At 46.5% G+C, this 25,515-nt stretch overlaps 1 protein-coding gene across 1 annotated transcript; it reads left to right on the top strand.

Moving 5' to 3' along the window:
* The first annotated feature begins 597 nt into the window (after positions 1-597).
* On the top strand, positions 598-24,675 carry exoc1l (exocyst complex component 1 like). Its single transcript, XM_070862858.1, has 3 exons — positions 598-724; positions 15,780-15,910; positions 24,418-24,675. The coding sequence occupies exons 1-3, from the start codon at positions 598-600 to the stop codon at positions 24,673-24,675; spliced, it is 516 nt and encodes a 171-aa protein (XP_070718959.1).
* Positions 24,676-25,515: the final 840 nt, after the last annotated feature.

The raw sequence follows: 25,515 nt of genomic DNA, 5'->3' as shown, positions 1-25,515 counted from the left end.
TTCCTGGTCAGGATGGGGGACTTCCGGGCTGGGCGTAGGAAGTCCAGGCCCTGGAAGCTAACCGCCCCCAATCGGGGCAAGGTGCAATTTCAGCCCTTAGATATGGAAAGCAATGTCACAATAATCCACTGATTGATATGGTTAATACAATGGAGTAATAGTAAGCTTGTCACTCTGTATCAAAGCTACTTTATTAAAAAAAATTAGTGAGGAAGTAAAATCTAATATTTTATATGATAGTTACTGCAAATCTAATGACAACAACAAATCTTCTGAACTGTAACATTATTTTAACTTTGAAACATATTTTATTTCCTAATGGAAAACACCATTAAATCTATATCTCAACTTGGCTTCAACGACTGTAATGGAATCTATATGGATTGTAAATTACTTGCTCGACATTTCTCAGGGGAACAATCCAGCTGGAATATTGATTGAAACTGCAATCCAATAATGTTTTGTGTGTCATAGTGTTTAAATCCATAGAAACATCACTAAGTTCCCATTATGCAGATTGTATACATGATATCTTCTGATTTGTGTTCAGGTACAGTGAGCGAAGTAAGTTTGACATCTGAAAGACTGCTTAAGGAAATGGCAGTATTACTCAGGAAAGCATTAAAGAAGGAGATATTTCATCCAAATGGAGATCGTTTGTTTGCTGTGATTGAAGTAAAGACAGCGTTACAGGAAGATGGAAAGTATTACCTTTGCAGTTCAGGTAACTTTAGTATTTATTACAGTACCATATTGTCCTCATTATGTCCATACATTGTAAATACATTTTAAGCAAACTATAAGGGAATAAATGCTTATTTAATTCAATCACAAGAGAATTTGTGTTAAGAAGTGGGACATGGTTATTTTATCAAATTCATTGAAATTCACGTGAAACAGTCTGTAATGTTTAATGTTTGAATGCAGTTTAAACAAAGAATGCTCTATTAAAATAGGGTGCTCCATTCCTAATTAATCACCTGCTTTATAATTATTGTGGCTGCAGCTGCTCCCAGTACGCTCGCGGCCTTCCGCGAGAGCTGGGCACCGGAGGGACTGGAGTGCATCGTTACCCCCGGCAACCAAATTTTAATTTGATTTGATATGTTTTAAAGTTTAATTTGTTTCAATTGCCGGGTTTTAGTGTTCCCCTCCCCTTTTAAAGGGGGCACTTGTAAATTATATGATTTTAATGCCCAAAACAAAATCACAAAAGGGAAAAAAAAACACAAAAAAACCCACAAAAAAAAACTAAAACAAAAAAAAGAGGGCAGTTATAAGTGTCTGGAGTGGGGGGGACACTCGATCTAATGTTTATTTGTACTCCCTAAAAGAGTTGCAGCTGCTCCCAAACTATTTGCATGAGTGATTTTACAGGTCTTATTTTGACTGTTCTGCTTATGACATTCTTGAACTGATGGGTCTGTATTATTTGCCTCATTGAGACGATAACTTACTTTTTCTATTAGTTCAATCACTTCTCGGTAGTCTGCAGCTGCAGCATTTCAGCATCAATTGGGCACTGTTGATATCCCAGGATAATTTCCTCAGTGAGCACCAGAATCTATTTTGTGCAACATCTGGCCTTGTTTTAGTAGCCTCTTGCTGCATTTTTTGCTATTCCATCTAATATGCAAAATGTACATTTTAAGAAATGTATTTCGTAATTAAAAAATGCTTTAACATAGGTTCTAGATGTTCAGTTAATTGATTTCAGCTGTGGTAGTGGTAGAAGCACTTCACGTTTTGCGATTGTAAGAACATAAGAACATAAGAAATAGAGCAGGAGTAGGCCATTTGGCTCCTCGAGCCTGCTCCGTCATTTAATAAGATAATAATAATTATAACTTTTATTTATATAGCACCTTTAACGTAGTAAAAAATCCCAAGGCGTTTCACAGCAATGTAACAGATAAATTTGACACCTAGCCACAAAAGAAGAAATTAAGGCAGATGACCAAAAGCTTGGTTAAAGAGATAGGTTTTAAGGAGCGTCTTAAAAGAGGAAAGAGAGGTGGAGAGGTTTAGGGAGGTCTTTCCAGAGCTTAGGGTCTAAACAACTGAAGGCACGGCCACCGATGGTTGAGCAGTTATAATGTGGGATGTTCAAGAGGGAAGAATTTGAGGAGTGCAGACATCTTGTGGGGTTGTGAGGCTGAAAAAGATGACAGAGATAGGGAAGGGCAAGGCCATGGAGTGATTTGTAAAGAAGGATGAGAATTTTGAAATCGAGGCGTTGTTTAACCGGGAGCCAATGTAGGTCAGAAAGCACAATGGTGATGGGTGATCGTGACTTGGTACGTGTTAGGACGTGGGCTGCTGAGTTTTGGATGACCTCAAGTTTCCGTAGTGTAGAATGTGGGAGGCCAGCCAGGAGTGAGTTAGAGTAGTCAAGTCTAGAGGTAACAAAGACATGAATGAGGGTTTCAGCAGCAGAAAAGCTGAAGCGGGGCGGAGGCGGGTAATATTACGGAGGTGGAAAAAGGCGGTTTTAGTTTTGCCGTGGATATGTGACTGGAAACTCATTTCAGGGTCAAATATGACACCTAGGTTGCAAACAGTCTTGTTCACCCTTAGATTGATGCTAGAGAGAGGGATAGAGTCAGTAGTTAGGGAATGCAGTTTGTGGCGGGGACCAAAGATAATGGCTTCGGTCTTCCCGATAATTAATTGGAGAAAATATCTGCTCATCCAGTACTGGCTGTTGGACAAGCAATCTGACAATTTAGATACCAAGCAGGAGTCGAGAGAAGTGGTGGAGATCTGATGGCTGATCTGATCTTGGGTTCAGCTCCACTTCCCTGTCTGCTCCCCATAACTCTTCACTCCCTTATCATTCAATAATCTGTCTATCTCCACCTTAAATATATTCAATAACCCAGCCTCCACAGCTCTCTGGGGCAGAGAATTCCACAGATTTACGACCCTCTGTGAGAAGAAATTTCTTCTCATCTCAGTTCTAAATGGATGACCCCTTATTCTTAAACTATGCCTCCTAGTTCTAAATTCCCCCACGAGTGGAAACATCCTCTTTGCATCTACCTTGTTGAGCCCCCTCAGTATCTTATATGTTTCAATAAGATCACCTCTCATTCTTCTAAGTTCCAATGAGTATAGGCCCAACCTTAGCAACCTTTCTTTATAAGTCTACCCCTTCATCTTAGGAATCAACCTAGTGAACCTTCTCTGAACTGCCTCCAATGCAAATATACCCTTCCTTAAATAAGGAGACCAAAACTGTACGCAGTACTCTAGGTGTGGTCTCGCCACTACGCTGTACAGTTGTAGCAGGACTTCCCTGTTTTTATACTCCATCCCCCTTGCAATAAAGGCCATCATTCCATTTGCCTTCCTGATTACTTGCTGCATCCGCATATTAACTTTTTGTGTTTAATGCACAAGGACCCCCCGGTCCCTCTGTACTGCAGTTTTTTGTAATCTTTCCCATTTAAATAATAATTTGCTGTTTTATTTTTCCTGCCACACTTTCCCACATTATACTCCATCTGCCAAATGTTTGCCCATTCACTTAGCCTGTCTATATCCCTTTGCAGATTATTTGTGTCCCCCTCACAACTTGCTTTCCCACACATCTTTGTATCATCAGCAAACTTGGCTACATTACATCCAAGTCTTTAATATAGACTGTAAATAGTTGAGGCCCCAGATTACTGGCTATGCCACCATGGAAAGATTTTGGTGTAAGTTAAGTTAAAAATGCTACTGTCAAGTTAAATGTATTCTTGTTCTGTGACTTCCTGTGATGTCAGCCATGGCTCAGTGGTAGCATTCTTGCCTCTAAATCAGAAGGTTGTGGGATCAAACCCCGCTCCAGAGACTTGAGCACATAACCTAGGCTGACACTATAGTGCTGCACTGACAGAAGTGCTGCCTTTCGGATGAGGTGTTTAAGATGTAAAAGATCTTATAGCACGATTTTAAAGAAAAAATGGGGAGTTCTTCCTTAATCAACATCACTAAAACATATTATCTGACCCTTATTGCATTGTTATTTTTGGGATCTTGTTGTGTGCCAATTGGCAGCTGCGTTTCCTACATTACTACAGTGACTACACTTCAAAAAAAGTACTCAATTCACTGTAAAGTGCTTTGGGAGATCCTGAGGTCATGAAAGTCATTATGAAAATGCAAGTCTTTTTTTTCGATTTTACTCAGAGAGACTATGAAAAAGAGAAATTTAGGTAGTAAGGTTTTTAAAAAAAGAGAGAGTATGAGAATAGATTGGCAGCTAACATAAAAAGGAATTCAAAAGTCCTCTATAAGCATATAAATTGTAAAATGATAGTAAGGTGAGGGATGGGGCCAATTATGGACCAAAAAGGAGACCTATGCATGGAGGCAGATGGCATGGCTGAGGTACTAAATGAGTACTTTGCATCTGTCTTTACCAAGGAAGAGGATTCTGCTGAAGTCATAGTGAAAGAGGAGGTAGTTGAGATACTGGATGGGCTAAAAATTGATAAAGAAGAGGTATTAGAAAGGTTGGCTGTACTTAAAGTAGATAAGTCACCATGAGTTGCACCCTATGACACTGAGAGAAATTAAGGTGGAAATTGCAGTAGTATTGGCCATGATCTTCTAATCATCCTTGGACATGGGGGTGGTGCCAGAGGGCTGGAGAATTGCACATGTTACAACCTTGTTCAAAAGGGGTGTAAAGATAAACCCAGCAACTATAGGCCACTCAGTTTAACCTCGGCATTGGGGAAGTTTTTAGAAACGATAATCAGTAATATAATTAGCAGTCACTTGGACAAGTGTGAATTAATTAATGAGAGCCAGCACAGATTTGTTAAAGACAAATCATGTTTAACTAAATTGATTGAGTTTTTTGATGAGGTAACAGAGAGGGATGATGAGGGCAATGTGGTTGATGGACTTCCAAAAGGCGTTTCATAAAGTGCCACATAATAGGCTTGCCAGCAATATTGAAGCCCGTGGAATAAAAGAGACAGTGGCAGCATGGATATGAAATTGGCTAAGTGGCAGGAAACAGAGAATAGTGGTGAACGGTTGTTTTTTGGACTGGAGGAAGGTATACAGTGATGTTCCCCAGGGGTCAGTACTAGGACCACTGCTTTTCTTGATATATATTAATGACTTGGACTTGGGTGTACAGAGCACAATTTCAAAATTTGCAGATGATACAAAACTTGTAAGTAGTGACCAGTGCGGACGATAGTGATAAACTTCATGAGGATGCAGGCAGGCTGGTTGAATGGGCGGATACATGGCAGATAAAATTTAACGTAGAAAAGTGTGAAGTGATATATTTTGGTAGGAAGAACAAGGAGAGGCAAAATAAACAAAAGGGTACAATTCTAAAGGTGCATGAACAAAGAGACCTGAGGTACATGTGCACAAATCGTTGAAGATGACAGGGCAGGTTAAGAGAAGTTTAAAAAGTGTACAAATACTGGGCTTCATAAATAGAGGTATAAAGTACAAAAGCAAGGAAGTTATGATGAACCATTATAAAACATTGGTTTGGCCTCAGCTGGAGTATTGTATTCAGTTCTGGGCACCACACTTTAGGAAGGCTGTGTAGGCCTTAGAGAGAGTGCAGAAAAGATTTGCAAGAATGGTTCCAGGGTTGAGAGACTTCAGTTACATGGATAGACTGGAGAAGCTGGGGTTGTTCTCCTCAGAGCAGAGAAGGTTGAGAGGAGATTTGATAGAGGTGTTCAAAATCATGAGGGGGTGCAGACAGAGTAGATAGAGAGAAACTGTTCCCATTAGCGGAAAGATCGAGAACCAGAAGAAGGTGTTTGGTAAAAGAATCAAAGGTAACATGAGGAAAAAAACGTTTAGGCAGCGAGTGGTTATAATCTGGAATGCACCGCCTGAAAGGATGGTGGAGGCAGATTCAACCGTGGCTTTAAAAAAGGGATTTGGATAAATACTTGAAGGAAAACATTTGCAGGGCTACAGGGAAAGGGCAGGGGAGTGGGAATAGCTGAAGTGCTCTGGAGAAAGAGCCAGCACAGGCTTTGTCATGTATGTAACCTTTATGTAACAACACTGCAATACTGTATATACGTAAGAAATGCACACCTTGACCACAGGGGGTGAACTTGTGGGAGAGACTCCTCACCTGGTCATCCAGGTATATAAAGGGAGGTCCCACGCACAATCATCACTTCTTGGTCCTGTGAATAAAGGCTCAGGTCATGGAGTGACCTTGTCCATAGAATATGCCTCATGTGGATTTGTGGTATTGTGTAAGGACTCTACATTGGCGACGAGAAACGGGAATCAACGACCCACGAGAATGGCCACTGGCAGCACAGATGAACGGTACTGTGTTGGTGAGGACTGGGATGATTTCATTGAGAGGCTCCAGCAGAGTTTTGTCACAAAGGACTGGCTGGGAGACGCAGCGGTCGACAAGCAAAGGGCTCATCTGCTGACCAGCTGTGGACCTAAGATTTACGCGCCCATGAAAGACTTGCTAGCACCCAAGAAGCCGGTGGACAAAACCTTTGAAGAGCTCAGCAAACTAATCGGTGTGCACCTCAAACCAGCGAGCAGCGTACACATGGCCCGACACAGATTCTATACCCACCGACGTCGGGAAGGACAGAGCATACCGGATTTCATTGTGGACCTCCGGCGCTTGGCCAGCCTCTGTAAGTTCACAGACGACTGCAGGGAGAAGATGCTAAGGGATTTCTTTATTGAGGGCATCGGTCATGCTGGGATTTTCAGAAAGCTAATTGAGACCAAGGACTTGACCTTGGAAGCGGTGGCGTTGATGGCTCAGACTTTTATGGCGGGGGAGGAGGAAACCAAAATAATATACGCGTGCAATTCTGCCTCCAACGTGGCGATGGATCAGGGAGTCAATATCATAAACACAACACAGAGCCCCGCAGGCAGGCAAGGGCAGTTCGACACACCCCAGGCAGCAACAGACGCATGAGTAAGTCTCCAACAGAGACAATGGCAGGCTGAACGGACATTTACGTCCCCCCAGTGGACAATGTGGCCCGGGATGGGGCCATTGACACCCACTAACAGGGTGCTCAAGAGCAGTCAAAGGGACAATCAGCGAGGAATGCCTTGCAACAGCTCTTTTGTTCACAACAATGGGAATCTCAGTTCATGCTGGAGGTGTGGGGGCAGACATGCTGCCAGGACTTGCAGGTTTCAACAGTTCGGCTGCAGAAATTGTAACCTCAGTGGCCATTTAGCCAGAATGTGCAGAAAGCCTGTAACCAGGCTAATATACGAGGCGGATGAACGAGATGAGGGGTCTGCGAGGCAGGATGACGCTTGGGGCAGATCAATGGACGCTGAAGTTCAGCGAGTTCATGTGGCAAACATTCACAGCTCATATACCAAAACACTACCTATGATGATGAAGGTCGTATTAAACGGCATCCCTGTACGCATGGAGCTGGACACAGGGGCCAGCCAGTCACTCATGAGTGTTCAACAATTCAAAAAGCTGTGGCTACTCAAAGCCAGCAGACCCAAACTAGAACGCATTGAGACGCAATTATGGATGCACACCAAAGGAATCATTCCAGTGCTAGGCAGTGCAATGTTGGCGGTCACACACAATGGATCGGTGAACCGGCTGCCGCTCTGGATTGTCCCAGGCAATGCACTGTTGGGGAGGAGCTGGCTAGCTGAGATGAACTGTAAATGCGGGGATGTGCACGCCATGTTATCTGTGGAGCGAAGTTCATGCTCACAGGTCCTACAGCAATTTGAGTCACTATTTCAACCTGGCGTCGGGACGTTCAAAGGCACCAAAGTAGTGATACACATTACCCCGGACGCCAGACCAGTGCACCACAAAGCCAGAGCTGTGCCGTATGTGATGCGGGAGAAAATTGAGAGCGAGTTGCACCGTTTGCTGAGAGAGGGCATCATCTCGCCCGTTGAATTCAGTGACTGGGCAAGCCCCATCGTTCCCATCCTAAAAGCGGATGGCTCGGTCAGGATCTGTGGCGACTACAAGGCCACTATCAACCGGGTATCCCGACAAGACCAATACCCGCTCCCGAGACGGAGGACCTGTTTGCCACGCTACAGGCGGCAAGAAGTTCCCCAAGTTGGACCTCACTTCAGCCTGTATTACCCAAGAACTGGCCGACGAATCTAAACTACTGACCACCATTACCACGCACAAGGGACTGTTTATTTACAACAGGTGTCCGTTTGGCATTCGGTCAGCGGCCGCGATTTTTCAAAGAAACATGGAAAGCCTGCTCAAATCCATTCCCAGAACGATCGTATTTCAGGACAACATCCTCATCACCGATCGTGACACCAAGGAACACCTCCACAACCTGGAGGAGGCGCTACGCCGACTGGACCGGGTAGGCCTGCGACTCAAAAAGTCGAAGTGTGTGTTTTTGGCTCCTGAGGTCGAGTTTCTGGGCAGGACGGTTGCTGCAGACGAGATTCAGCCTACCGAATCCAAAACGGAGGTGATTCGACGAGCACCCAGGCCCTGCAACACATCGGAGTTGCTTTCATTTCTGGGACACTTGAACTATTTTGGGAATCTTTTGCCGAACTTAAGCACATTGTTGGAGCCGCTACACGTGTTCCTGCGTAAAGGTTGCGATTGGTTTTGGGGGGACTGTCCGGAATGGGCTTTCAATCGGGCATGGAACCTACTTTGTTCAAATAAGTTGTTGACCCTGTACGACCCCCGTAAGAAATTGGTTCTGACATGTGATGCATTGTACTATGGGGTTGGGTGCGTGTTGCAGCAAGGTAACGCTGAGGGTCAACGACAACCTGTGGCTTATGCCTCCAGGTCGCGCTCTCAAGCTGAACGGGATATGGGATGGTTGAGAAGGAAGCACTCGCATGTATCTATAGGGTGAAAAAGATGCATCAGTACCTTTTTGGCAGGAGGTTCGAATTAGAAACGGACCACAAACCATTAACATCCCTGCTGTCAGACAGCAAGGCTGTCAATGCCAATACGTCAGCTCGCATACAGCGATGAGCTCTCACGCTGGCTGCGTATGACTACACCATCCGGCACCGGCTCGCCACCGAAAACTGCGCTGACGCGCTCAGCAGGCTTCCATTGGCCACCACTGAGGGGGCAGTGGAGCAAAGCGCTGAGATGGTCATGGCTGCCGATGCCTTTGACAGCACAGGCTCCCCCATCACAGCCCGCCAGATCAAAATCTGGACCAACAGAGATCCCCTCCTATCCTTCATTAAGAAATATGTCCTGACTGGGGATTGGGCGCCCGCACACGGAGCATGTCCTGAGGAGGTCAGGCCGTTTCACAGATGGATGGATGAGCTCTCCATCCAAGCCGACTGCCTACTATGGGGCAGCCGGGTAGCTATGCCCCAGAGAGGCAGGGAAGCATTCATCAGGGAATTCCACAGCGAGCACCCAGGCATCGTGCTGATGAAGGCCATTGCCCGGTCACATGTGTGGTGGCCGGGAATTGATTCAGCCCTGGAAAACTGTGTTCACAGGTGCACGACATGTGCCCAGCTAGGTAATGCTCCCAGGGAGGCCCCGCTCAGCCCGAGGCCCTGGCCCACCAGGCCATGGTCACATATTCACGTAGACTACGCGGACCCGTTCATGGGAAAAATGTTTCTCATTGTAGTTGCTGCGTACTCGAAATGGATCGAGTGCATCATTTTGAATTCATACATGACATCCACCACCGTGGAGAGTCTGCACGTGGTCTTTGCGATCCACGGCTTGCCGGACATCCTTGTTAGCGATAATGGCCCATGTTTCACAAGCTACAAATTCTGGGAGTTCATGTTGGGTAATGGCATTAACCATGTCAGGACAGTACCGTTCAAGCCAGCCTCCAATGGACAGGCGGAACGTGCGGTCCAAATCATAAAACAAGGCATGCTCCGGACTCAAGGACCCTCCCTTCAATGCCGCCTATCGCGCCTCCTGCTGGCCTATAGGTCCCAACCGCACTCGCTCACGGGGGCCCCGCCCACGCAGCTACTCATGAAATGAACACTCAAAACTCGGCTGTCCCTCATTCATCCAGTCCTGTCCGACATTGTTGAGGGCAAGCGCCAGTCCCAAAACAAGTACCATGACCGAAATTCAAGGGGGAGATGCACAGAAATTGATGACCCTGTATTTGTTCTCAATCACACTTTGGGGCCCAAATGGCTTGAGAGTACTGTAATAGACAAAGAGGGGAATAGGGTCATAGTGGTTAAACTTAACAATGAGCAGATATGCCACAAGCATCTGGACCAAGTAAAAAAAAGGTTCAGCATGGACACTGAGGAACCTGAAGAAGATCATAAAACATAAGAACATAAGAATTAGGAACAGGAGTAAGCCATCTAGCCCCTCGAGCCTGCTCCTCCACTCAACAAGATCATGGCTGATCTGGCCATGGACTCAGCTCCACTTACCCGCCCGCTCCCCATAACCCTTAATTCCCTTATTGGTTAAAAATCTATTTATCTGTGATTTGAATACATTCAATAAGCCAGCCTCAACTGCTTCCCTGGGCAGAGAATTCCACAGATTCACAACCCTCTGGGAGAAGAAATTCCTTCTCAACTCGGTTTTAAATTGGCTCCCCCGTATTTTGAGGCTGTGCCCCCTAGTTCTAGTCTCCCTGACCAGTGGAAACAACCTCTCTGCCTCTATCTTGTCTATCCCTTTCATTATTTTAAATGTTTCTATAAGATCACCCCTCATCCTTCTGAAATCCAACGAGTAAAGACCCAGTCTACTCAATCTATCATCATAGGGTAATCCCCTCATCTCCGGAATCAGCCTAGTGAATCGTCTGTGTACCCACTCCAAAGCTAATATATCCTTCCTTAAGTAAGGTGACCAAAACAGCACGCAGTACTCCAGGTGCGGCCTCACCAATACCCTGTACAGTTGCAGCAGGACCTCCCTGCTTTTGTACTCCATCCCTCTCGCAATGAAGGCCAACATTCCATTCGCCTTCCTGATTACCTGCTGTACCTGCAAACTAACTTTTTGGGATTCATGCACAAGGACCCCCAGGTCCCTCTGCACCGCAGCATGTTGTAATTTCTCCCCATTCAAATAATATTCCCTTTTACTGTTTTTTTTTCCATGGTGGATGACCTCACATTTTCCGACATTATATTCCATCTGCCAAACCTTAGCCCATTCGCTTAACCTATCTAAATCTCTTTGCAGCCTCTCTGTGTCCTCTACACAACCCGCTTTCCCACTAATCTTTGTATCATCTGCAAATTTTGTTGCACTATACTCTGTCCCCTCTTCCAGGTCATCTATGCATATTGTAAACAGTTGTGATCCCAGCACCGATCCCTGTGGCACACCACTAACCACCGATTTCCAACCCGTAAAGGACCCATTTATCCCGACTCTCTGCTTTCTGTTAGCCAGCCAATTCTCGATTCATGTTAATACATTTCCTCTGACTCCGCGTAACTTTATCCTCTGCAGTAACCTTTTGTGTGGCACCTTATCGAATGCCTTTTGGAAATCTAAATCAATGGCTGGAATTCACACCACCGCCAGTGAACGAGCAACAAGAACATTCAGCAGCATGCACAGTCCCTGCGGTCAGCCCGGACAGGCCGGAATCACCACAGGTGACAGACACCATACCAAGCCTCAACAACCAGAGCCCCAACTGTGGCGCTTCACGAGAGAGCACAGACCACCCGAGAGACTTAACCTATAAGATGTTGAGTGGGAGGTGATGTCATGTATGTAACCTTTCTGTAACAACACTGCAATACTGTATATATGTCAGAAATGCACACCTTGACCACAGGGGATGAACTTGTGGGAGACACTCCTCACCTGGTCATCCAGGTATATAAAGGGAGGTCCCACGCAGGGTCATCACTTCTTGGTCCTGTGAATAAAGGTTCAGGTCATGGAGTGACGTCCATAGAATGTGCCTCGTGTGGATTTGTGGTATTGTGTAAGGACTTTACAGGCTTGACGGGCTGAATGGCCTCCTTCTGTGCTGTAACCAGTCTATGATTCTATGATCTGGAGATTGTCAGCCCACACAAGGGATAGGGCATTTGGTTTATTAATTTTTTTTTCATTTTTTGAAGGTAGACGTGAGATTCAGTGAAGACGCTGGATTTGGCTTTAAATATTACTCTTTGTATGTTCACTTGCTGTCTGTAAAATAAGCTGCTTAATGATTTGTATCAGGCCTTATCATGCTAAAGTGTTTCTCAATCCGTCTAATGTAAGATTGAATAACTGCAATTGTGTGCCATTATCAAAGCCCACCTAACTTTAATTCCATTAATTCAAATGGAAGGAAAAGCAAGCAAGCTCGATTGCAGACAAGGCAAGCTTCCGCATCCGACTTCACTCACTGTGCTCTGCCCAGGCAATGCTTTATGCTCAGGTAGTAAAGAAAAAATATATCCCCAACTGTCCAGATCCTGTGGCCTAGAAATTCATCCTCGCAATGCCTATGGCTTCCTAATCCTCCAATATGGTGGGTAGAATGTGCAGTGCCCGTTTTACAAGCCAAAATTGTGCCACCCATCATATAAAGGCCAAAAAAATCAGCGTGCAGTGCCCACGCCTGAAACAGGCATTTGACCTTTGCATATGCAAATAAGGGGCCTAACGCCTGTTTGAGTCCCCATCTGCAAGATTGGTTTGTCCTGAGGTAGCCAGCCCCAGCTGTACTCAGGAAAACCAGGTCTACAAGCGGCCTAACTGGCTGTCCTGATGGGGATTGCTTGTTAAGCCGCATAACGACAAGGTACGATCTTACAATATACCTACCTGAATTTGGAGCTAAGAGGAGCTTCCACTTCCCTGATTGCTGCTTCCCCCAAAGACACCATTATCTCCATTCCCTACCACCGCTACCTCCTAACCTAATCGCCCACTGATGCCTCACAACGTGATCAACCACCCTCCTGACCTGATCGATTCATTCCCAATCGTCCCTCTTCCTGGTCCCTTTTAACCACCTGAGGGCTGCTAGCATCACAGCGGCCCGATCTTCCATTCCGCTTTGTAAGCAAGCTGCCTATTAGCTTCCACAGCTCACTGGCTCGAAGATAATGAGGCCCAATATTGGGTGTGCCTGAGGCCTCACTAATCAGCCACAGGGATTGATTCCTGTGCCCACCCAAGGTTCTAGCGTACAGCTTTTACCTTGACTAAATGTAGTTGGCACAAAAGAGAGAAGCATTAATCTACATTTGGGTAAACTTTACAAAATAGTACTCCTAGAATGGAAGCTCGCTGAATGAGAGGGCAGATTAGAACCTCCGACGCACCGGTCAGTTCGTCCGAGACATGCTCCTCCTGATTTTTTTGATCATCAAAATCAAATACAAGAAAATCAGAAAGACTACAAATTGAGCAACAGCAACAATAACAACTTGTATTTATATAGCGCCTTTAATGTAGTGATACGTGCCAAGTCGCTTCACAGGAGTATTATGAGATAAAACATTTTCACCGAGCCACATAAGTAGAATTTAGCACAGATGAGGGTCAAAGAGGTATGTTTTAAGGAGTGTCTTGTAGGAGGAAAGAGAGGTAGAGAGGCGGAGAGGTTTAGGCAGAAAATTCCAGAGCTTGGGGTCTCGGCAACAGAAGGCACGGCCACCACTGGTTGAGCGATTATAATCAGGGATGTTCAAGAGGCAAAATTAGAGGGGGTTGTGGGGCTCGAGGAGATTACAGAGATAGGGAGGGGCGAGGCCATAGTGGTATTTGAAAATAAAGATGGGAATTTTGAAATCGAGGCATTGCTTAACCAGAAGCCAATGTAGGTCAGCAAGCACAGGGGTGATGGGTGAGTGGGACTTGGTGCGAGTTAGGACATGGGCAACCGAGTTTTGACTCACCTCTACTTTACGTAGGGTAGAATGTGGGAGGTCAGCCAGGAGTGCATTGGAATAGTCAAGTCTAGAGGTAACAAAGACATGGATGAGGGCTTCAGCAGTGGATGAGCTGAGGCAAGGGCGGGGATGGGTGATGTTATGGAAGTGGAAATAGGCGGTCTTAGTTCTGCTGCGGATATGTGGTCGAAAGCTCATTTCTGTGTCAAATCTGACACCAAGGTTGTGAACAGTCTGGTTCAGCCACGGACAGAAGTTGGGGAGAGGGATGGAGTCAGTGACTAGAGAACGGAGTTTATGGTGGGGACCGAAAACAATGGCTTCAGACTTCCCAATATTCAATAGGAGAACATTTCTGCTCATCCAGAACTGGATGTCGGACAAGTAGTCTGACAATTTAGAGACCGTGGAGGGGTTGAGAGAAGTGGTAGTGAGGTAGAGCTGGGTGTCATCAGCGTACATGTGGAAACTGACACTGTGATTTTGAATGATGTCGCCAAGGAGCAACATGTAGATGAGAAATAAGAGGGGGCCAAGGATAGATCCTTGGGGCACACTAGAGTTAACGATGCAGGGGCAGGAAGAGCAGCCGTTGCAGGTGATTCTCTGGCTACGATTAGAGAGATAAGAATTGGACCAGGCAAGTGCAGTCCCACCCAGCTAGACCACAGTGGAGATTATTTGGAGAAAGATAGAGTGGTCAACCGTGTCAATGCTGCAGACAAGTCAAGAAGGACAAGGAGGGATATTTTGCCTTTGTCACAGATGCAAAAGAAGTCATTTGTGACTTTGAGAGCCATTTTGGTACTGTGGCAGGTACGGAAACTGGATTGGAGGGATTCGATTACTATTCTTTGTGTCTGAGCTTAAATAGTGACTCGCTGGCTCTTCAATTGGACAACATCAAAGCCAAGCCCAATTCAGATGTTGACCTATGCTCCAGTTTCCAGCAGGAGTCATCATCTCGCAATGAAATATGAGCATTTTGGATTCTATGAACAACCTTCTGACTATCCGTATTAAAAAGAAATGCTACACTGAAATATTGAGAATTTCTATCTTCAATTCTTCTCCACATAGGTCTTCCTTGTTGTGATTGCAAGTCTAATTAATCACTACAGAACTTGCGAATCAGTCATATTTTGATACATAGACAGACCATTAAGAAACATGTAAATTGTTAATCCGTACTGATTCCCATTAACAATACAAACTGTTCCTCTGTTTCCTTAATCTGCGTTGCCAGCTCTAGAGTTTGATGTTCCTACTATCTTACAGAAATTGTTAGAGCAAACAAATTTTATCCTATTTTTTGTTTTGAAATACCCATGAGTTTAAGTTTTTTGCCCACAGACAGTTAAAAACGTTTACATTGATCCAAGCTTTTTTTTTGTTTTGGTAAATTGAAGAAAATAAATTTTTGGTTATATGTATTTATTTCATAGTTTGATATTTTGTAAGGTAAGTTTAAAACAGATATAGTGTCGAAAATCCGGAGTTCCGGAATCCGTACTGTTCCGGAATCCAGACACCAGGACGATCCGTGGCAGGGTCTTCCGGAATCCAGAAAATGTTCCGGAATCCAGACCCGCCGCCGCGCTCCCCCCAACCCCCCCTCACCGTTCCACCGCTGGACTCCCCCACCTCGGGCCACCGCCAACCTCTTCCCCGCTGACCTCTCCCCCACCTCGGGCCGACCCCCCCCACCCACCGCCTCTCGTCCGTCCGAACCCTCTCCCCTCCCCTTTCCTACTAACCTACCTTGGCCCAAGACTTGAGATGTCGGAAAGACGTTCCGAAGTCCGGAAATACACAGAATCCCGAACGGTCTTGCTCCCGAGACTTCCTGATTTTCGACACTGTACTTGTAATATGATGTTTCTTTTTACCATGTCTGCTTCATATAAAAAATTTTATGCAACATCTTCTCATTCTAGTAACAAATTGCAAAGAGGTGCAAATCACATTTGTGAAAAACGTACTTTCGAGACAAAGTAAACAATTTGAAACAATCAATACGTGGTACCTTGAAGATCTTAAGCTTGTGGATGGAAAAGAAGCAGACCAAGTAAGTAGCTAGCCAAATGGGCTTGAGTTGTGTTGTGGTTTCTCTTTTTTTTGCATCAGATAATATTCACTGACTGACCCTATATCTCAAGTGTACTTTGCTATTTCTGATGCTTTATATTTATCAAGCTTTAGCCTTTGCAAGTGGGGAAAATATTGCATCTAATACTGTGCCGAAATGTACCAACAATCATTGAGAGTTATTTTAACTGTCTTGCTTTCTGGTCTCTGCCAATGTTGCTATGTGACCAATATGAGTTGGGTCTGATATGACTCTTACTCCAATCTTCCATTTCTCTCCATGTTGACGAACAGCTAATGGTAAAGATGCAACAATCGGGTACAGCATAATTTTGCGGTGATTCTTTGATCCGTGCTTCCATCAAACAAGGCTTGACACCAGAGTGGAATTCTCCTTTTTGGGGAGGAGTAATAGTGAAGTGAGATAACTGTCTGCCCCATTCTGATTCCACTCAAACCCAACCTTTTACCTTGGGTTGGGGGTCATTCAATTGGAGAGGTTCTTCCTACCTAAGACTACATGCGTAGTAGTCATTGGCTGGTATATCACAGTGGAGCATGGGCAGAAGGAACTGGGGTTATGACTTATAGTAGGTTCAACAACAACAACTTTCATTTTTATAGCACCTTTAATTTCGCAGAGAAGAAAAAGTCAAGCAGAAGTGGAAGAGTTGAGCGAGGTGACCAAAGCACTGGTCAGAAAGATAGGTTTTAAGGGGGATTTTAAAGGTAAGGAAAGAGGAATTGAGGCAGAGAAGTTTAGAGGGAAAGTTCCAAAGAATCTGAATGTTTTGGCAATTATCGTGTAACTCAAGGAGGAGCTGCCGGTCCATACTAGCCCCCTCCCAAGATTGCCCCCTCCCAGCACAACCTGCTGACTGGTAAAGTGTGGGAGCCGGCTGATTTCCCAGTTCCCACAGCAGCAAGTTGCAGCAGAAGCTACTCTGGTGCCTGCAGCTCACCAGCAACAGTCAAATGGGATCTCCCAACACCATCTTTGGACAACAGCATAGCCAATCCACCCTCATTGCACCAGTTTCAGATGGAAGTCAAAGATCAGCTCCTAAAAACACAGATATTATAAAAATATGAACATCTACATTTATTTAATCTCTTTCACATAAACTAAAGCACGTGCATTTGGTTAGGACTTCATTTTTTACAATTCTAGACATTGATTTAAACATTAAGCGGGTGAATTTCTTTGGGGATTCTCCCTTTAATCCATCGTAACATCAATAGATGAGCTACAGAAACATTGGAAGAACCCATCATCATCATATCATAGGCAGTCCCTCGGAATCGAGGAAGACTTGCTTCCACTCTTAACATGAGTTCTTAGATGGCTGTACAGTCCAATATGAGAACCACAGTCCCTGTCACAGGTGGGACAGATAGTCGTTGAGGGAAAGGGGGGGGTGGGACTGGTTTGCCGCATGCTCCTTCCGCTGCCTGGGCTTGATTTCTGTACACTCTCGAGGTGGTCAGCATCCTCCCGGATGCACTTCCTCCATTTAAGGCGGTCTTGGGCCAGGGACTCCCAGGTGTCAGGGGAGATGTTGCACTTTATCAGGGAGGCTTTGAGGGTGTCCTTGTAACGTTTCTGCTGCCCACTTTGGCTCGTTTGCCATGAAGGAGCTCCGAGTAGAGTGCTTGCTTTGGGAGTCTCGTGTCTGGCATGCAGACAATGTGGCCTGCCCAGCGGAGCCGATCAAGTGTGGTCAGTGCTTCAATGGTGGGAATGTTGGCCTGGTCGAGGACGCTAATGTTGATGCGTCTGTCCTCCCAGGGGATTTATAGGATCTTGCGGAGACATCGTTGGTGGTATTTCTCCAGTGACTTGAGGTGTCTACTGTACATGGTCCATGTTTCTGAGCCATACAGGAGGGTGGGTATTACTACAGCACTGTAGACCATGAGTTTTGAGGGCCTGGTCTTCAAACATTCTTTTCCTCAGGCGGCCGAAGGCTGCACTGGCACACTGGAGGCGGTGTTGGATCTCGTCGTCAATGCCTGCTCTTGTTGATAGGAGGCTCCCGAGATAAGGGAAGTGGTCCACGTTGTCGAGGGCCGCGCCGTGGATCCTGATGACTGGGGGACAGTGCTGTGCGGTGAGGACAGGTTGGTGGAGGACCTTTGTCTTACTGATGTTTAGCGTAAGTCCCAATCTTTCGTACGCCTCAGTAAATACGTCGACTATATCCTGGAGTTCAACCTCTGTGTGCGCAGACGCAGGCATCGTCCGCATACTGTAGCTCGATGACAGAGGTTGAGGTGGTCTTGCACCTGGCCTGGAGATGGTGAAGGTTGAATAGGTTCCCACTGGTTCTGTAGTTTAGTTCCACTCCAGCGGGGAGCTTGTCGACTGTGAGGTGGAGCATGGCAGCGAGGACGATTGAGACAGAAACATCGGAAGAACAGCTTTATGGCGGACAGGCAGGTCTACCCCTGTGGACATTTGCCTTAAAATTCCATCTGTTTTCTCCATGGTTAGAGATATAAAATACATTGGCCCGGAATTTGCGGTCAGCACCGAAGCGACGGCATTTGCCGTCGGCCCCGAAGCACGCTTCATACAAGGATCTTGCAATCCCTGTGTCAAGAACTTTGGGTTTTCCGACTACCAATTCAAATCAACAGATTCAATGAGGAGTGTAGGCGTACCTAAATATGAGGTGCCAACCTGGGGAAGCTGCAACAACAGGACTACATGTATGCTAAACAGCAGAAGCAGTGTGCTATAGACGGAGCTGTGTGATTCCACAATCAATGGGTCAGATCAAAGCTCTGCAGTCCTGCCACATCCAGTTGTGAATGGTGGTGAATAATTAAACAACTAACAGGAGGAGGAGGATCCATAAACATCCCCATCCTCAATGATGGTGGAGCCCAGCACGCGAGTGCAAAAGACAAGATTGAAGTGTTTGCAACCATCTTCAGCCAGAAGTGCCAAGTGGATTATCGATTGCGGTGACCTCCTGAAGTCCCTACCACCACAGAAGCCAGTCTTTAGCCAACTCGATTCACTCCACGTGCTATCAATAAACGGCTGAGCACACTGAATACAGCAAAGGCTATGGGTCTGGACAACATCCCAGCTGTCGTGCTGAAGACTTGTGCTCCAAAACTAGCTAACGTTGCGAACAGGTCATCCACTTTGGGTAGCGGGTACTGGTCTTGTAACGAGACTCAGTTGATCATTACCTTGTAGGCTCCGCAGATTCTGACCGTGCCATCGCTTTTCAACACTGGAACAATCAGACTGGCCCACTCGTTGATCTCGACTGGCGATATGATTCCCTCGCGTTGAAGTCTGTCCAGTTCGATCTTGACTTTCTCCCTCATCATATATGGAACTGCTCGAGCCTTGTGATGAACGGGCCTTGCATCAGGGACTTGATAGATTTGCACCTTGGCGCATGTGAAGTTGCCGATGCCTGGTTCAAATAGCGATGGAAACGTGCTCAGCACTTGGGCGCACGAAGCATCATCCACTGAAGATAATGCTTTGATGTCGTCCCAGTTCCATCGAATCTTTCCCAGCCAGCTTCTGCCAAATAGCGTTGGGCCATCGCCTGGTACAATCCACAGTGATAAATCATGCACATCTCCATCGTACAATACCTTAACTGCCGCACTGCCAATGACTGGTATGAGCTCTTTGGTGTAGGTGCGCAGCTTTGTCTGAATCAGTTTGGGCCTTTGTGCCTTGTTGCCCCCCCAATTTCTCAAAAGCCTTCTGGCTCATAATTGACTGACTCACCGCTGTGTCCAACTCCCTTGATACCGGAATACCGTTAAATTTGACTTTCAGTATGATAGGAGGACTCTTGGTGGTGAAGGTGCGTACCCCATACACTTCTTCCTCGGGTTGAGTTGCCTCTCTTGTTTGTTCTGCGTGATCCACGCCGGATCGATCATCCTCTGCCGACTCTGCCACGTAGTGAGTCGCAGCACTCTTGCACATTCGCTGGAGATGTCTCATTGTTTCGCAGCCTTTGCACACGTAGTGCTTGAATCGACATTGATGGACTCGATGATTACCCCCGCAGCGTCAACGTGGTGCTAATGGATTTGCATTCACGCCCAATGGCAGACTCTGAGTCAGCCTAGGTCTTGCAGCTGCAGACGTGTAGGTCCTGCCATATGCAGTTCTGCCTGCTAGAGACGTTATTTTATGCACAGTACCTACCGGTAAGCTTCGATGCTGGGAAGATATCTGTCTGCTATTATCGCTCGTGGATATGAATGCCTGTGCTATCGTGATGGCCTTGCTCAGGTCTAGGGATTCATTGGACAGCAGCTTGCGCAAAATGACCTCGTGGCCAATGCCAAGCACAAAATAGTCCCGCAGCATTTCCCCCAGAAATCCAGCAAATTCACAAGTTCCCACAAGGCGTCTCAGGTCGGCGACATAACTCGCCACGTCCTGGCCCTCGGAGCGGTGGTGCATGTCGATCGATACCTGTCCATTAAGACGCTCTCCTTTGGCTTGAGGTGTTCCCGAACCAGCGTACACAACTCTGTATATGTCTTCTCTGCTGGTTTCTCCGGTGCTAGCAGATTCTTGATGAGGCTGTATATTGTGGACCCACACACGGTGAGGAGAATCGCCCTGCGCTTGATCGCCTTATCGTCCCCATCCAGCTCATTGGCCACGAAGTACTGGTCGAGATACTCAACGAAGGCTTCCCAATCATCATCCTCTACAAATCTGTCTAAAATACCAACGACAGCCATGACCATGTGAAAGTTCGTAATCTGTTACTCATTGCCAATTGTTAAGTATGGAAGAACTCCACAAGACTGAGTACTGTGAGCTAAAACTGATGTGACCTTAGTCTCTATAATACAACTCCAGAGTGCCTAAGCAGCATGGCAGACAACTTTTTATACTCCCTTGCAGATGGTGTGCAGGTGACCCTTGGGCCTCCAACAGTTGCGCCCTCTGGTGGCAAGTCTTACAAAATTACAATATTTACATACATAACAGTGGGGATCACCTTGTTTGCGCTGCTATGACATAAACAGGATGTCTAAGCAGCCAATCAAAAGGCAGAATTCTCACAGACAGTGAACAAAGAAGTGAGTAAGCTCTTAAAATTCTACTTTTTAAAAATGTTAGAAAGAGCAAAACAAAGTTTGGTGCTCTCACATAGGGAAAAGGCAAACCTGAAATAAAGATGAACCAAATGTAATTTTTTTTTTAATTTTGAAAAGTTTCTTAAAATTTTAATTTTTGATTAAAATGGACAAATTTCACACTGCACAAAATTAAAGTTCATTTTCCAGGACCTTAATATTTGTTTAGCAGTCAGTACGCTGTTAAAACCCCAGTTACACCTAATCCGTTTGGATCAAACTTTTAGTGGGGAATTTAACAGCTTACTTACTGTGGAAAAGCCAAAGTTTTCACCAGTTTCAATGATTACACAGTTTGCTGGCCCTGTGGGGAAGCGAGGGAGAGGAGTGGTGGGGTCGGCGGCAAAGCACAGCCTGTTTCAGATCTGTAAATAACTGACCGCAACTTCGGGATTTCTACCGACGCCAGTTTTCCATCATGCTGAATGCAAATTCTGGGCCAATATTTTGAACAAAAGTGAGGAATAATGCTCTCACATGCAAGTCCTGATTTTAACCCTTCCCATCCGGTAGGAACAGTGCTGTTGGGGGGACAAAATGGTAATCAGGTGCTATCCGCTGCATTCCTGATGCATTCGTGCCTGCTGCCATTTACACGTGTGGGTTTTTGGGAACGTTGAATTCACCCACCATAGGCAGGGACCTTATTAAAATGCAACTCATTGGATTAATTACATCATTGGGACCTTGATGCAATTTTAAACTGGGAATGCAGCTGTAATAACCAGCACCAGAGTCATTGGTGAAACCTGCCAACAGGCAGGATCGGGGCCAGAAGTGTCCCAGGTAAGTATCATTTTTAAAGTTTGTTAATGTTTGCTTGTGGGCCAGGAGGTCCGAATGTCCATGGGTGAATCCCGGCTGTTATGACTGGATTGTGCCCACTGGTGCCTTCCAGTGCTGACCTGCCCAAGTTTGTAAGGTCAGCGGGAGTGCATCTCTTTACTTGGGGCCCAGGAGAGGCAAAAGTTCGGGCCCAGGAGTGTCGGAGTCGAGGAGCGATGGTGTTGGAGTCGAGGAGCGATGGTGTTGGAGGCGAGGAGTGGCGGTGTCATGGCCCAGGAGCGGCGGTGTCATGGCCCAGGAGTGGCGGTGTCATGGCCCAGGAGTGGCGGTGTCATGGCCCAGGAGTGGCGGTGTCGGAGTCGAGGAGCGGCGGTGTCATGGCCCAGGAGTGGCGGTGTCATGGCCCAGGAGTGGCGGTGTCATGGCCCAGGAGTGGCGGTGTCGGAGTCGAGGAGCGGCGGTGTCGGAGTCGAGGAGCGGCGGTGTCGGAGTCGAGGAGCGGCGGTGTCGGAGTCGAGGAGCGGCGGTGTCGGAGTCGAGGAGCGACGGTGTCGGATTCGAGGAGCGACGGTGTCGGATTCGAGGAGCGACGGTGTCGGATTCGAGGAGCGACGGTGTCGGAGTCGAGGAGCGACGGTGTCGGATTCGAGGAGCGACGGTGTCGGAGTCGAGGAGCGACGGTGTCGGATTCGAGGAGCGGCGGTGTCGGAGTCGAGGAGCGGCGGTGTCGGAGTCGAGGAGCGACGGTGTCGGATTCGAGGAGCGACGGTGTCGGATTCGAGGAGCGACGGTGTCGGATTCGAGGAGCGACGGTGTCGGAGTCGAGGAGCGACGGTGTCGGATTCGAGGAGCGACGGTGTCGGAGTCGAGGAGCCGCGGTGTCGGAGTCGAGGAGCGACGGTGTCGGACGCGAGGAATGGAGGGGTCATGACCCAGGAATGGCGGTGTCGGAGGTGAGGAGCAGCGGTGTAGGAGTCGAGGAGCGGCGGGATCGTGGCCCAGGAGTGGCGCTGTCGGAGTCGAGGAGCGGCGGTGTCGGAGTCGAGGAGCCGCGGTGTCGGAGTCGAGGAGGAACGGTGTTGGATTCGAGGAGCGACGGTGTTGGAGTCGAGGAGCGGCGGTGTTGGAGTCGAGGAGCAGCGGTGTCGGAGTCGAGGAGAGGCGGAGTCATGGCCCAGGAGCGGCAGTGTTGGAGTCGAGGAGCGACGGTGTTGGAGTCGAGGAGCGACGGTGTCGTAGTCGAGGAGCGGTGATGTCGGAGTCGAGGAGCCGCGGTGTCGGAGTTGAGGAGCGACGGTGTCGGAGTTGAGGAGTAGTGGGGCTCCTGGCCAAGGAGCGGCGGGGTCGGAGTTGAGGAGTAGTGGGGCTCCTGGCCAAGGAGTGGCGGGGTCGGAGTTGAGGAGTAGTGGGGCTCCTGGCCGAGGAGCGGCGGGGTCGTGGCCCAGGAGTGACGGTGTCGGAGGCGAGGAGCGGCGGGGTCATGACCCAGGAGTGGCGGTGTCGGAGGTGAGGAGCAACGGTGTAGGAGTCGAGGTGTGGTGGGGTCGTGGCCCAGGAGCGGTGCAGCAGACCTTGGTCTCCACTAACCCTTGCCATTGGACCAAGGCCTTGCTCTGTCAAGCCCGAGTGGTGGCTGGTGTGCAACGGCCACTCCACGTTAAAATAATTCACGCACAGGCATCATCCACCGTTCAAGATGTAGCTCGAGACCTGGAATGTCCGGTCCCTCATTGAAACACCTGTGAACTCAACTTTGTTTTGATGTGGAAGCAGGTCATCCTCGACGCGAGGGACTACCTAATACTACTATACTATTGGACAGGCAGGGCGGGCACCATATCAGGCATATCTCCAGCACTCATCTGCTCATCAAAGCTGGAAACTCTGATGCCTGCATACCATGAGTGAAAAGGCTGCCCAAGCAGCCCACACCCTCCCACCCCTTGCCCGTAACCCCCACCACCACTTCACGACCCCAGCCCCTGTTCCCTTGTTTAGCCTGGACCCTAACAGTGGGGCCTATATCAGCCTATGTGGAGGTGGATATGCTTCACTCACTGGGTATCCTGTCATCCACTGATACGCCAGATCCCTACAGACCCTAAGCAGTGGAAACACCCAATGTAAGGAATCCCCAACACTGGCCCTTCCCCCTTGCTGTCATTTGCCTTGTAAGTGGCAGACAGAGATGCTACTGCTTATAAGGCCCAGGAATTTATTCCCAGAAATGGTAAAAAGCTGGTGCAATTGGATCTTTACCATTTTCCGTGTGGTTCTGATGGTCTCCCACTGAACACTGGCAGAATTTCTGAGGAAATTCAGCTCCAACATTTCTAATGAGCTGAACAAAGTATGTTAGTATCAGAATATGATAGTGCTGTTAGCCTTAATGTGAACTTGGAGAAAAGGAACAAAGAGAAATGATGCATTTGCACCTCAGAAATGTTCTTGAACCATGTTGTTTTAGTTAACAAAGTCTGTTGCATGCCTTTCTTCAAAAGTTTAATAATCATTAATTAATGAAAAAAAGCTCATTTGTCTTTTGAATTTAATTTTTAGGATAATCCACACTTTGATATGCATTTTGATAAAGTTTACGGTTGGGAAACTTCCAGCACAGCCTCCAAGTATACCTTTGTCCGATGTTTGCAGGAGCTTAATCACCACTACCTGGGGAAGGAGATCATATTTGTGAATTTTGACATTGATTTCTTAATTGAGACCAGTTCAAGTATGAATAGAGGGGACTGTATGCTTGCTCTGAATATGTGTGTGTTATATATTTGTAACTGTGTGTGTGTGTCATTGTGTAGATAAGAATCATGGCAGATGTTCAAAGTGAATTGTACAGCTCATGTCAATAACTGCTTGCTGGCAGAAAAATAGATAAGTCTTTAATCCTTTAAGGATAGAAGCATACTTTGCTTCTGAAAATCAACTATATTTCTATTATGGCTTTAATAGCATGCCAAATATGACAGATTATTACAAATGTACATTATTGAACACCAATACTCACATTCATTTATTTCAGGTATAGATTCTCTCCTTTGGTTATTGAAATCCTGATCAAAACTGCACATGAATATGGAATGATAGAAGAGGCCCCTTCTACAGACTGCAGGGAAATGAACAACATGAAACTATAGACCAAGTATGCTGTAATGGATGTAGATATCTTGAATACACATAGATCTACTAAACCATAGAAACAGATCAGACAATTAATAACTAAGTTAATGGAGATGAAATTGGTTTTGGACGGTAGAGCAAAATGGGTGCTGGCAAATCAGCAGCCTGTTTTACACACTGGCTGAATCTTTTCCAATGGAAAAGAAAATCAAGCAGGATCAGTTCACTATCGCGTCATTTGAGCAATGGCACAAGACCAATTTTGCCTCCAATGAATGTTTACTCATTCTACATAATAGTTGGCCAGATGCCCAAAAATATAAGTGCATAATTATTTATTTCAACATGAACAGACTTTGTTAAGAATAGTAGAAAAAAGGAACTCAAACAAATCCATTAACACATATCAAACATTGAAATTTCAATCCTAATGTTAATCTGCTCCAATCCATAAAAATATGCAAATTACTGAATCATATCCATGACAATTGAAAACATTTTCTCATTCATACAATTTGAACATCA

This window comes from Pristiophorus japonicus, chromosome 2 (genome assembly GCF_044704955.1).
Source record: "Pristiophorus japonicus isolate sPriJap1 chromosome 2, sPriJap1.hap1, whole genome shotgun sequence".
In the NCBI taxonomy this organism is placed as follows: Eukaryota; Metazoa; Chordata; class Chondrichthyes; family Pristiophoridae; genus Pristiophorus; species Pristiophorus japonicus.
Note: the sequence above shows the minus strand (reverse complement) of the source record. Positions and strands in the feature narration are given on the sequence as shown.

What these genes read in the sequence shown, in the direction of transcription:
- exoc1l (XM_070862858.1), top strand. Translation starts at nt 598, where the DNA reads ATGGCAGTATTACTCAGGAAAGCATTAAAGAAGGAGATATTTCATCCA. An exon ending in GTATTACCTTTGCAGTTCAG is followed by an intron (nt 725 to 15,779) that starts GTAACTTTAGTA and finishes TTCTCATTCTAG; the next exon opens with TAACAAATTGCAAAGAGGTG. An exon ending in ATGGAAAAGAAGCAGACCAA is followed by an intron (nt 15,911 to 24,417) that starts GTAAGTAGCTAG and finishes TTTAATTTTTAG; the next exon opens with GATAATCCACACTTTGATAT.